Source organism: Myiozetetes cayanensis, unplaced genomic scaffold (genome assembly GCF_022539395.1).
Source record: "Myiozetetes cayanensis isolate MyiCay16 unplaced genomic scaffold, myiCay2020 scf2-11, whole genome shotgun sequence".
NCBI lineage: Eukaryota > Metazoa > Chordata > Aves > Passeriformes > Tyrannidae > Myiozetetes > Myiozetetes cayanensis.
In genome coordinates, this window is record NW_026087411.1 from 883,315 (window position 1) to 896,868 (window position 13,554).

Sequence of the window (13,554 nt, forward strand, 5' to 3'; positions counted from 1 at the left end):
TTGGGCCAAAAAACCAATCCCATTGAGATTCCTCCCAGCCCAGAGTCGGGTTGTGCACTCAGCAGTATCAGAGTGAGGAGCAGCCCCCAGCTCCTGCCCCATCCCAGCCCTATTCCCAGGATCCCAGACCCTCTCCCACCAGTAACACCAAGACACGCTGTTGTTTTTGCACACTGCTGGATTTATTGTGCTCCAGAGCCACTCCCCCCAGTGTCACTGCTCCAGAGCTGCATAGGAAAGTGCTGCCATACAGAATTCCAGTTACAAAAGTACTTATCCCATAACATCCGGCACAGCCAGATCCCCCGACCCCCCTCGCCTTCCAACCCGGCATTTACAGCCTGTACATGGGATAAAGCTCCTTTCCATGACGGAGCTGTTCGGGGCACCAGCTGCCCCTTCCACCGCGCGACCCGGGCCCCGCACGGGAGCAGCCAGGGAACAACTCCAGGGATCTGGAGAGCCGGGAATCGGCTCCTCCCTCCTGCCCCGCCCGTCACGCCGAACTCGGATTCCTGGGAACGGCAGCGCTGGGGGACAAGTTCAGGATCTCTTCAAAGGAAGGGCCTTCATCCTCCAGGGGAATCTCTGCCTCAAACATGCGCTGGAGCAGAGCATCCACCGTCCTGTATCCTGGGGGGACAGGGAAATCCCCCGGATTACATTCCAAGGTACTCCACCCATATATATATATAAATATATTTTTATATTTAAAGCACTGTGGGTGCTCGTCAGGGGTAAAAGCATTATTTAGCATTTTAAGCCCCTCTATTTCCACACAATGGACACCTGATCCCAGCCAGCCAAGAGGAGCTGCTGAGGAACAGCAAGAGAGCCAGGAGGAGAAGGGAAAGTAGTAGCAGAAAGGAGGATATAGTCACCCCGTGATCCGAGCCCGGAGGAATGCAAAGTCCACAGAGGAAGGAGAAAGGAAAGCAGGATTCTTGGCAATGCAGGAACTACTCAGCCACCAAGGCAGTGTCTTCAGAGGGTGGTTAAATGAGGACAAGGAACACAGAAGGCCCAGGGAGGAGAGGAAAAGCTGCTACAGAAATAAAAAGAAACAGCAAACATTAGTGTCTGCATTTCTCCCAGAGTCTCCAGGTGGGTTTTAGCTGCTTTTGTAGGCCAAGCAGGAAAGCTTGGGAGATCTTCTGAAGGGGACACACTGGAGGGACACACTTACGTTTGGAGGCAATTTTAAACACCAGCCCTCTGGGCTGTGCCTTCGTGCCACCTTCCCCCTCGAGTTCGTGCTCGTCACTCTCCATGTTATCCAGGAGCTGTTCATCCTGGAGCTCATCCCTGCACAGGAGGGGCTGGAGGTTACCCTGGGAAGGGGGGCACATCCCATCCCAGGGTCCCACGTGATCCCAGCAGGGATGGGTTCTCCAGGGCAGGGAGAACACCAGCCATAGGGTTAATGCCAGCACGTCTCCTGTCCTCCGGGGAGGAGCCCTGGGCTGGCAGTGCCAAGGGAGGACAATGCCCATGGTCTGCACGGCTGAGGAGCCAGAACTTTGGGAAGAGGAATCTCAGCTCACACCTCAACACAGAGGGTGGCTTTTCCCTCCAGGCCCACAGCCCCTGTCAGCCACACCCAGCTCTACCCATTTAGGGGGCTTACTCTTGAACTCCCATTCCCAGCTCCTGGATTTTCTGCTCGATGGCAGTTTCCACTTCACTCTTCTCCAGGGAGTACTCCACAAAGAAAGCTTCCAAGATGAAGGACACGAAGATGCTGGAAGAAATGATGAGCAGAATTACATGGCAGCATTTCCTTACTGGCACCTCTGTATTCCCAGGCTCATTTCCCAGCATTCCAGCCCCTCCTTCCATTGGAGATGGGGAGCTCTACGACAGAGCAGCACTCAGTGGGGATGAGGATGTAGCACATCCCTCTGAACACATCCCACCCGTCTCAGAGACGGCACAGCAGGGGTGACCCTGGGACCACCAGCAGTGCCCTGGCAGGGGGACGGGCCCCTCTTCCCTCCAAAGCGGGTGAAATCAACCCAAAACTCACTTGACAATGATTATCACCATCACAATGTGGAAGGCAATGAAGTACAGCTTGGCAGGCTGAACTGTCACGTTGGCAAATCCGTTGGCAAAGAGTGGAGTGGGAGTCAAGGACAAGAGGGCAGGAGGAGAACAAGGTGCTGAGGGAGGAACCAGGAAAGACCACCCACAAAGCCCCACAGCACAGACCACTTCCCTGTTGCCTGTCCGTGTGCAGCGGCAGGGGAAGAGCAGAGCACGGATTACGGGATAACCTGAGCGGGAAGGGACCCACAAGGGTCACTGGGCCCTGCTGCCCAAGCTCGGGGTGGCACCACAAAGGATATCGTGCCACTGGTTGACCACGGTGAGCTCCATGAGGACGATGAAGGAGGAGGCGAAGTCGTTGAAGTTGTTCTTGCAGTACTTGCCCCGGGCAAACAGGGAGTCCTTCAGGGCCGCGTTCCCGCACGCCAGCGCGTGAGGAGCGCTGGAGTCGGCGGGGAAGAACTGGATCTTCCCGTGGAACAGCTCCATGCCAATGATAGCGAACACACAGTACACAACCTGGGAAGAGAAACCCCGTCACCTGCTTCTCCAGCAAGCAGCCGAGCTCCAGGGCAAGCTTAGCATCCCAGCAGGCTTCCCGGTTTCCACAGGCACAGCGAGGCGCTGGGGAGCTGCACAGAGTCCAAGAGACACAAGCCACCCAGCAGCAGCCACCAGGCGGGAATAATAAGCCAAGAACTATATATACACGGAAAGGAAGCATTCCCAAATCACAACAGAAGCCGATTCTAGGAAATCATTTGAGAACCAGATTTCTCAGTCAGCCTCTTGCCCAAACCACGTTTGATTCCTTCTGATGCAAAGCCAGAACTCCTTCATTGCCCCATGGATCCAAGGAAGATCCTGATCCAGCAGGAACCCAGCCCCTCTGCACATATTTGCTTGAGCAACAACCACACATCAAAAGGACACTTACAGTTCCAAGGGCCTGCCATCCAGGGATTTGCATTTATCCCCTTGGAAACAGCACGAGTGGGAGAGTTAAGACATATTCCTGTAAGACTGGAGCGCTTTGAGCTAAGAGACCAGGATTTCTTACCAGAGTCAGCCCACCAAAAGTCAGCATCGTCGGGACGATGTTTATCAGGGTGTTCATGATGACCCGGAACCTACAGCAAACGGGTCACAACACCTGCTGTGGGGAGGCTCTGGGACATTTCTGTTGTCACACCCCAGCCACCAAACGCTCCCCACATAAACAAACCAAGTCTCCAGAGAGGCTGCAGCAACTGGGCTCACCCCAGGCAGGTTAGAACAAGGCCCTGGGAGGCTTTGTGGAGTGGCCATGGTGGCCCCAAAGGGGCCATGCAGGGCACTCAGGGCACTGTCTCAGCCAGCCTCTGGCCCCCTCCCCAAAAACCACATCCCCAGCCTGCTCTCTGCATTACCTCTGAATGCTGTCGACGATGCGGATGAGCCGCAGGACTCGCAGGATGAACACGATGTCCAGGATCTGCTGGCTGTTGTACTTCGTGGCTGAGAAAAAAGAAAAAAAAAAAAAAGAGACGTGTTCATTATGAAAAATAAGCAGGGAAGTGTTAAGATAAAGTTCATCAATTCATTACTATTATGTCCTTGTTAAACACTGTAACAGGGAGCTAAAACAAAAAAAAAAAAAAAAAAAAAGAGAGAGAGAAAGAGAAAGATCGTGTTAGTTCTTAGAAACCCTCCAGGAAACTCCTTGTCCTGTCCAAAAGACACCCAGTCCCAAGGTGATGGCAGAAGGCTGATGGAGACCACCAGGATGCCCAGGCATGCACGCTGCTAAAGCTGCACTTACTCGACTTCAGGGTGGCATTGAGAATCGTTGCAGTCAGGGCAGCAAAGATGATGAGAGTGTCAAACCTGGCACGAGGGAAGGCAGCGCTGTTAGATTTGGGGTGATGGGGAAGGGCCTTAGACAAGGAGCGACCCCTCTTCCTCCCATCTGTGCCAGGCAGCCCTGTGCTGTCTCAGACTGTGGGCAGGTGAGGAAGCTTTGTTTAGTAAAACTCTTTCCATTGCCCACCATCTTCACGCTGCAGAGTGCCCTTGGTCAGGGCAGAGAAGAGCAGCTCAGAGCCAGGGCAGGCCAGGAAAGAGCACAACACCCTCCTGGCACGGGAGTCAGGCAGCACATCCCTCCAGGAGCCGCTCAGTCCTCGAGGAGCTGAACACAGAGACCTCAGCACGCTTCACACCACCTTCAGCACGGAGCCCGTCCCACTCACCAGTTCCAGAACTGGGTTTTCCCGAAGAAGGCCCTCGGTTCGTACGTGTACAGCTTCAGGAGGATCTCGCCGATGTACAGCGCCAGGAACACCCACTCGGCGTAGGAGACGTAAGGGGTTTCCTCATCCAGAGCGATAAAGATGGCATTTATCAGGATGATTGCATCGTAAGCCCAAACAAAAGCCCTGCAAGGAGAAAGAGAGATCAGTTTGTCACTCCCAAGAAGGTCAAAGTTACACAGTCACTTCTGAAGCCCTTTGCCTCCTCTCTCAAACATCCTTTACCCATCAGTTCTCCCCAAACCTGAGACTTTTGGGAAGTTACTGAGCAGTTTAGTTCTCCTCTTGAAGCCCAACACAAAAACTGGAGAGTGATGTTAGCAGGTCCAGGGAAGAGATTCTTCCCATCTACTGAGCACTGGTGAGGCCACATTTGGAGTGCTGTGTCAGCTGGGCTGCCCAGTACAAGAGAGCCCTGAACACACTCAAACTAGTACATCCAAGGGTCACAAATCCAATGGAAGGACAGGACAGTCCCACACAGGATGTGCTGGGAGAGCTGGGGTTGCCAGCCTGACAAGGAGAAGCGTCAGGAGCAGCTCAGTATGTATAAATACCTGATGGGAAGGTGTAGGGAAGATGGAGCCAGACTCTTCCCAATGGTGTCCAGTGAAAGCATGAGAGGCAAAGAGCACAAGTTGAAATACAGGAAGTTCCATTTCAACAAAAAAGTCTTTTTTTTTTTTTTTTTTTTTTTTAATTGAGGGTGGTCAAGCACTGGAATGGGCTGCAGAGAAATTATGGGGTCTCCATCCTTGGAGATACTCTAGATCCAGCTAGACATAGCCCTCAATATTCTACTGCAGATGACCTTGCTCTGAGCAGGGGGTCACACCAGACTCTCTCTAGATGTTCCTTCCAACCCCATCAATTTTGGAATTCTGGGAAGACTCGGAGGTCAAACAGGGCACCACAGCTCACTGTACTGACCGGTAAGAGCTGATGAGGCAGCACAAGGCAGCTTTGCCGCAGAGATTGCTGAGGTCAGCTCAGCTTTCAGTGAAGGCCTTAGTCTGGCAGGCCACAAGCCCACTTACACCGGTCCCTGCACAAGAGCTGAGCAAGTGGGACCGGGCAAGGCGCAGACTCGCCCATAGTTTCTCCACAGCCCTGCAGGCAGGCAGAGAGCAGAGCTGGTGCACAGAAGCCTGGCCTGAACGCAGTGTGCACTCCCCAGGGGAGCCCCGGGCTGGGAGCTGCCCTGGCAGGCTCACCTGTGCCTCACCAGGCCGCGCAGGAGCCGGCTGGCCACCGAGCCGTACGCGCGGGGCGCCCACCGCGCCAGGGGGTGCCTGCGGAGCGTCAGCGTCACCACCTGGATGTTCAGCAGGTCTGCCAGCTGCACGAAGGACTTCTTGTCTGCGGCAGGGGAGAGCATCACACATCAGTCTGCTGTTGCTAAATAAGGACCCAGTGTCTGGCAGAGGCAGAGCTGGAGTTGGGATCTGTTCACAGCGGCAGCGGTGCCCGGGCCCCAAGCAGTGTCCACAACAGGCTGAACTTGGCACTCAAACAGCTCCTCCCACCCATTCCTGGGGAACTGGCACAAACCACAGGGCAACAACCACTACAGAATGATCCCACACGAGGAGACTGACCCATCCCTCCTGATATTCCCACACCAGCAGGAGCAGAGCGAGAGGAACTCCCCACTGCCTCAGGCGTGTGCTCACCTATGAACCCCTTCTGCTCATCATCTGAGATGCGGAGCAGCAGCTCCCGGTGGGAGTTGCTGATATCAGGAGCCACCAGTTTGACCAGTTGCTTCCAGCGGGCTTCTCGAACCACCAGCTGCTCCCCCTCCTCTTCCTTCAGGAGGTTGAAGGCCTCAATCATCTTGCGGCGCTTCATGTAAGCGAGCTTACGGATCTCATTCTAGGGACAGCATCGAGATTCAGGCAGCTCCAGTCACCCTTCCCCCTCCTTTTTTCACAAATAATCTCATTTTCACAACACAAAAGCGAGATGAGACTCAGGGGAACACGCTGGGAGTGATGTTAGATACAAAGCACAGCGCAGGTGGTGAGGGTGATGAGAAATGGTGTTTAACAGGCAGCGCTCGGGAAGGATCAACAGATCTCTGGATGCTGGGAGAGCACTGACAAAACGGAAGGACAGACAAAGGGAAGCGTCAGACAGGAAGGAGGTGACAAAGATCACGGGATCTGCACGGTCACAGAAGCAAAGAGGATGTGTCCACATGCTGGACACATCCATAAGTGAATACTGCTGAGATCAGGGTGCAGATCCTCTTCTGCAGGGGATTATGAGCAGGCTAAAGAACCTGGAATGCTGGGGATACCCAGGCTGCTTCCTGAGAAACAGCCAATCCCTTTGTGGGAGCACCCAGGAATTTCCAGCTCTCCCTCTTTGATCACAAATCCCAGATTGCCCCTCCCCAGTTTGGGTAGAACAAGAATTCTGATTTACCCAGACTTCCCATTTCCAGTTCCTTTGCTTTAAGAGCACATGCAGTGGCAGAACAAGTGTGCTGAGCACTTAAAACCATCTGAGAACAGCTCCCTGCATGGAGGCAGCATTTCTGAGCTAGGACTAAGCCTCCACGATACTGCAGACATGTGCTTCCTGTCTGTTGGGCTCAAAGCACCACAGAATATTTAATTCTTAAATATCAACAGCAGAACTCACAGCAATCCCCACAGCAGGAAAAGCTCCCAAGGGGAAGGCAGAGGTTTCCCCACCAGGTTACAGAGCACAGCAGGCCATTCCCCCTCCAAGCATTACCTTGAGGTGTTTTTTATAGTTGTTGTACACCACAGCCAGGAAGAGAGACATGAAGATGTACGTGTTGACGATGACGAAGGCGATGAAGAACAGGGCGTACCAGGAGCTGAAGTCAAATGCTGGCATCCTACAGAAGGGCAGAGGGATTGCTGCTTGCTAAGCTGACACACAGGGAAAGAGAATCCACAAGGAAACAGACTCCCAGCTGGATTTCTACGTGCTGTTGTGATAGGCAGGCAACACCCAAGCTAAAAACTGCATTAGTTCAGCTAGAGAACAGTTTTCTTCTGCTGGGTTTTCATCCTGGTTTGTCTGACTGAAGTGATGCAGGAGAGAGAGCACAGAGATTAATATTCTGTCCTTGTGGCCACATTTAAGTGCAGAGACTTGAGGTGCCTCAGTCCTAAGCTGGTTTATACCCTCAGACCCTCACTGCACTCAGACCTCCTTTTCCTTGCTCTAAGAGGATGAGCAGCATTTTATTCCTCTGTTTAAATTCCCAGGGTTCCTGTGCCATTCCAGATGTGTTCAGTACATCTCCAACACGCAGCAAACATGCCATTCCTCCCTGTCCCACTCTCTGATGGCACCTTCCCAGCACCAATCAAAATGGGAACCCAGTTAGAACAGACGAGGATGGGAAGCCCAACCCTCACAGAATTTTAACAGTGCTGTGCAAATTAAAAAAGGCTGCGTAGCAGTATAAACTATTTGCACAAATGCATTTTACATGTGTGGAAATATTATGGGAGAAAGACACCTGATCATGCAGACATGACATACATGACGTCCGGGCTGTTCGCCGTCGTCACCAGCACGTAGAGGTCAAACACGATTTCCAGGTAGTTTCTGAAATATGGCAAACCTTCTGCTGTCTGGAGATTCCTAGGAGGAAAAGGACAGTCTGGAGTTAAGCACTGAGGGAGCTGCACACATCAGCGGTGCTTGCATTCCCTAATAATGGTCTGGAGTCACCAGGCTCCCTCCTGCCCAAAGGATCCCACGTGTTCTCCCCATCCAGCTCCAAGCAAAAGAAGCATCCACACCTCTCTCCAAACAGCTTCAGGGCCATGAGGGAGAACATGAGCAGGCTGAACATGAAGAGCAGGAAGACGTAGGTGATCTCTGGCAGCGTGTTGCGGATGCTGCGGAAGGCTCTCCGGATCTGCCGGGGGAAGGGAAGGGTTCAGAACCAAAGTGGGACCCCTTTTCTGCTCACAATCCCATCTGCATCAAACTCCCCCACAGGGACAGGCAAGCCAAGTGGGACAGAGGCACCAGATGTACCAGCTCTGTTCTGATAAAACCTGTGCAGGAGTCCCAGGCCTTTCCTTGTCGTTCTCCAGGGGAGATCCCAGAAGGATCCCCACCCACACAGCACCACAAACTCAGCGAGCCAGACAGAGCCCTGTGGCACTGCTGAGATGCCCTTGTTGCAGGGGATCAGTGAGGGACTGAAATCCATCGCTCCAGGCCACAAAGCACATGCTCTGAGTCCTAAAGCTCAACTGCTCCCTCCCCCGGGCCCCCACACCACAGTTTACTCATTTGTAAGTCAGGAGCAGAGCAGTCTTGGGCAGGAGGGCAAAGATCTCCCTGTGATGAGAGGAATCAGAGTCCAAATCACCCATCTGGGCTACAGGTTTGACAACACCATGACACTTGTTTACCCAGGAGACTCCCAGGAATAAGTAACCTGGCTCCTGACTCAGGGAAGAACAGGTTTGGAGCCTGTGGTGGTGTGAATCCACCCTCTTGTCTGTCTCAGGCCACCTCCGAGAGAAACCTTCACTCACTGGACCCCAAATTCTGCCCTTTCTGCAGAAAACCCTTTCTGCTACATCCCCTGGATCTCAGAAAGCAGCAGGCTGTCCAAAAGACAGGCCCCTGAACATCCCACCAGGCCTTTACCTGGCGACTCTCCGCAAAGTTGATCAGGAAGATGGGCCTCACAATCCTCGACCATCGGATGCTCCTCACGCCGTACACCCTGAGCACCCCATAGATGGCCAAGTCTGTCAGGGATAACTGCAGGAAAAAGAAGGAAAAACCCCAGAAGTAACAATGGAAACGTGTCTGGATGGTGAAGGAAACAGTGTGAGCTGATACAAGCCAGGTGCACACACGACGGGTTTTGAGAGCTGCGTGGTTTGGCCATGGATCTCGTCAGGTCTGCAATACCAGGAAAGCAACAGGAGGAAAAAACCACCTCCAGGTTGGCCGCTTGGACCTCAGAGGCTGCCCTGGGCCCGACTCACCAGGATTGCCACCATGATGCAGATGTTCTTGGTGTCCTTCCAGAACACGCTGTGCTGGGTGACTGTGGCAAAGTGTGCCAGTCGGCCCAGGAACACCAGCAGGCACAACACCTCCAGCACGGATGTGACCTGCAGAGGGACAGGAGGGGCTCATCAGCACAACCAGGAGCAGCACTACCCCTTCCTGCACAGATGAGGGTGTTTAGGCACAGGCACAAAAAGGCAGAGTCAGTACAGAGGAGGGATTTGCTGTCAGTTGTTTTGCACACTCACATACCTGGCACCGAGCAATAGTTCCAGGCTTCTTTTTGTGGAATTCCCTGCCACAGGCAGGTTAAAGCCAGTAAATTTGGGTTTGCTTAGGATTCAAGAAGCACACCTGTCACAATCACACTGGTGCAGAACAAATAAAGGCTGCAGAGAAGTCAGGCCTAAGGACAACATTTGTCTTCTAGTTTCACATATGAGGGTACGACTGGGATCTCTCCAAAAGCTGGAATTGTTCTCTGAGATGGAGAACAGCAATGTGACTTTGTCCATAGTCACACTGGCCTTTGCTGATGGCCACAATGGTTTCTACAGTCCCTGTCCAGCTCCTGCACCCCTTTTTGGTCTCCATTTCAACAGATCACAGAAACACAGAATCTCAGAATGGTTTGGGTTGGAAGTTGCTGCAATGCATAAAGTTCATCCAGTGCCACCCCATGCCACGGGCAGGGACACCTTCCACCAGCCCAGGTTGCTCCAAGCCCCATAAACCTGGCCTTGGACGCTTCCAGGGATGGGGCAGCCACAGCTGCTCTGGGCAACCTGTGCCAGGGCCTCCTCACCCTCACAGCCAAGAATTCCTTCCCAATCCAATCTAAACCCGCCCTCTGGCAGTTTGAAGCCATTCCCCCTCGTCCTGTCCCTCCGGGCCCTTGGAGAGCAGTCTCTCTCCATCTATTATCCCTTGACACCTCTGACAATTCCTTTCCAGCAGGAAACCCTTGCTGCCTCCACCCCAAAAACTCACCAGGAAGGGGAGCGGATACACAGCAGGCTCTTCAAACATGGCAAGGGACAGGTTGAGAAAGATGAAGAAGTAGGTGGCTGTTCGCATCATCCAGTGGTTGTAGAGATAATAAAGCCTGGAGAAAGAGGGCAGAGGCACCATAAACAAAGGCTTCAGGGCACATCCCCAGGGCCTCACCAAATGCATCCTGGAAGAGCAGCACATGCTGTCCCAAACAAATGTTTTTGCCAGCCAGGATTTTGGCAATTTGCTTCCAATTATATTATTATACTCCCTTTATAGTCCAATTATATTACTATACTCCCTTTCAAGGAAAAGTTATATGATATATAACAAGTATTACATCCTTGAATATTTATCATATTATACAAATAGATTATTTGACCTCATTATAAATATTATTTAATATTATAAAATAAAGGTTATAATAACCTGCTTTCAGGTTACTCTTCTAATAACACCTCCCAGAGGTGACAGTGCAAAACCCGATCATTTAACCATTCAGGTGTCAGGACCAAATCATATGAAACGCTGTTTTCCCAAAGCAGGGAGGTGTTCCACCTCCTCAGCAGCTCACACCTGCTCAAAGCCTTTGGGACAAACACACTGAACCTCTTTCGGACTCCCAGGAAAAGGAGTGACTTTAGTGTGCCTGGAGCTTCCCAGCCTCTCACCAGCACCTCAAAGGGGAGCCACCATCACAGGCAAAGTTGTTCTTGGCTTGGGGAATTTCACTTATCACAATTAATGGAAGATTTTAATTACTGCTCTCCCAGCAGCTCCAACCCTTTCTGGAGCACAGTAGAGCAGTGATGCCACAGATTACCCCTGCAGATTACCTGAACTTTTGGGGTGTGATGGGTTGGTGTCACCTGTTCCAAGGCAACAAGTGCCAGGTGTGCCCAGATGGCACAGGCTTCTCCCACACAGGGCAACTGGGACCCCCCTGCTACCAAACCCTGCCACTTCCACACAGCTGATGGGCTGGCCAAGCCTCTCAGACTCTTCATCCCCACAGAGGCTTGGGAGACTTTATGTTGTTTCTATTCCTCCAGCAAGACGCAAGTTTTTAATTCCCTTTCCCACCCTTAGCACACAGATGCGCTGAGCCCCGCTTTAAGCATTTCAGCTCAAATCTAGTTTCTGGCAGCCCACGCACCCACCCTCCGCACCCACCCAGCTGGTGCAGCCGAGCGCCCCACGCTTCTTTTTGGCTGTCGCCGTGTGCGTGGCTTGCTCCCCCCAGCTCCTTCGCGATGGGGGGCACACACCCCTGCTTACCTGACCGCCTCGGGGGAGGTCTTGAAGGGAATATTCCTGTTGTACTGCGCATCGGAGACAAACGCTGCTGCCAGCAGGAGATCCTGCGGGAAGGGGGGAAACACAGGACAGGCGGTCAGGAGGCGGGGGAGCTGAGAGTAAGCTCTGAGAAGTTACCAGAGGGAGGAAGAAGGGGGCGAGGGACCCCCGGGGGCGAACCTGCTCGGGCGGCTGGGCCATGGCGGGGCAGACACGGCACCTCCCGGCCCCGCCGCCTTTAACGGGGCCGGTCCCGCCCCCGGCGCGGCGGAAGCGGGAGGCGCTGCCGGGAGCGGGGCCGGGAGCGGGGCCGGGATGGTGCTGGAGGCGCTGCGGCCGCGGGCCGTGCGCTGGGCGCTGCTCGCCGCCTTCGCGGCCGGCGTGGCCGTGGGCTGGCAGGCGGGACGGCTCCACCGCCGCTTCCTCCGCTGGAGGCAGCGCTACCTCCAGCGCCGCCTCGCCGCTGCCCAGGAAAAGCTGGACGCGGCCTGAGAGCCGGGAACGGGAGCCGGGATCCCCCCCGGACCCGGCAGCGGCGCCCCGGGGTCCCCGCCGGCGGCCGCCTGGAGAAGGGTGGTGGAAACGGTGTGGGGAAGGATAACACACGTGGAACTGCAGGGCTGCTGGAAAAGGGCAGGATCCGTGGAACAGCAGGGCTGTGAAAGGACAGCATCCATGGAATAGCAGGACTGCTGAAAAAGGACAGCATCCATGGAATAGCAGGGCTGCTGGAGAGCGACAGCATCCATGGAATAGCAGGGCTGCTGGAGAGCGACAGCACCCATGGAATACCAGGGTTTCCCTTCCATCCTTCAGAAAGGCACGATCCCAAACTGTGTCGGACAGACCTAACAAAATACTGAGGATACAGCAGCAATGATTCCAAACCTGGAATGGATTGCCCAGGGAGGTGGTGGAGTCCCCATCCCTGGAGGTGTCCAAGGAACGACTGGATGTGGCACTCAGTGCTTCGGGCTGGGTGACAAGGTGGGGATCGGGCACAGGTTGGACTTGATGATCCTGGAGGTCTTTTCCGACCTAAACGATTGTGTGGTTCTGTGTTTCCTTTATTCTAAAGGTAGTCTGCACTTGTCCAGCTCTAAGCCTGCTGCTGTGCCCTTGCCAAAAAGCACTGCTGACACAATAAAGTAGCCAAAATCATGACGGGGTGTTCCTGGATGTGTTTATTTCTGAAATGAATGTGAAAACGTGCCTTATGGGCACTTGTAACAACCCTCATTATGGAAGTGCGTGGGGACAATTAGGTGGTGAAATACCATTGCCAGGGTGAACCAGCAAATTAAATGTAGGATGTTGGCTTTGGAGGCGGAATTCGTCCCGGCACTTTGGATAAGGAATTGTGGAGAAGGCTATAGCACGTTCTTTCTTTCCCTTCCCATCGTTAAGGAGTTCCAGGAGAGTATCTGTTTGAGTCTGGGAGGCGCCAGGGGATTCACTGCACGTTGCAGGCCGCTGGTTTTCAACTGTATTAATGAAGTTCTAAAAGTGCTGGCGTGGGGAAAAAGCGCCCCTTGAGGGCTGGCCTTGACGGTCTCAGAGCTCTCTCTCCCAACCTTAACGATCCCGCAATTACGATCACAAAACGCCAAATAACTTGTAGCCAAACAAATTCGTAGCTCCCGGGGCTCTTCGGTCCGGAGGTGGTTTTGGAGCTTGGGGAGCTCCCGCGGTGCCAGGGCTGGGGGTGCGGTACGGAGCGCCGGGACCGGGTGAATGCCTGAAGCGGCTGAGCCCCGCGGTGGGGTGAATGCCTGAAGCGGCTGAGCCCCGCGATGGGGAGAATCCCGGCACCGCAGAGCCCCGGGCCCGGGTGCGCCCGGCCGGCCCCGCCCCGGTCCGTCATCGTGCGGCGCCGCCCGCTCCCCGTTGCCCGGTG

General features: G+C 54.0%; 2 protein-coding genes across 2 annotated transcripts; one reads left to right on the forward strand and one right to left on the reverse strand.

Moving 5' to 3' along the window:
- Nucleotides 1-160: 160 nt before the first annotated feature.
- Nucleotides 161-11,986, reverse strand: LOC126639744 (two pore channel protein 2-like). Its single transcript, XM_050314906.1, has 19 exons — nt 11,838-11,986; nt 11,640-11,722; nt 10,359-10,473; nt 9,344-9,472; nt 8,997-9,113; nt 8,132-8,250; nt 7,869-7,970; nt 7,086-7,212; nt 6,014-6,215; nt 5,555-5,699; nt 4,281-4,466; nt 3,851-3,915; nt 3,459-3,546; nt 3,110-3,179; nt 2,349-2,568; nt 2,027-2,117; nt 1,628-1,741; nt 1,187-1,305; nt 161-633 (listed from the first exon to the last, which is right to left on the reverse strand). The coding sequence occupies exons 1-19, from the start codon at nt 11,856-11,858 to the stop codon at nt 497-499; spliced, it is 2,250 nt and encodes a 749-aa protein (XP_050170863.1). The 5' UTR covers nt 11,859-11,986; the 3' UTR covers nt 161-496.
- On the forward strand, nt 11,964-12,818 carry MTLN (mitoregulin). The gene has a single exon (XM_050314939.1). It carries the CDS (start codon nt 11,973-11,975, stop codon nt 12,147-12,149), a length of 177 nt encoding a protein of 58 aa, XP_050170896.1. The 5' UTR covers nt 11,964-11,972; the 3' UTR covers nt 12,150-12,818.
- Nucleotides 12,819-13,554: the final 736 nt, after the last annotated feature.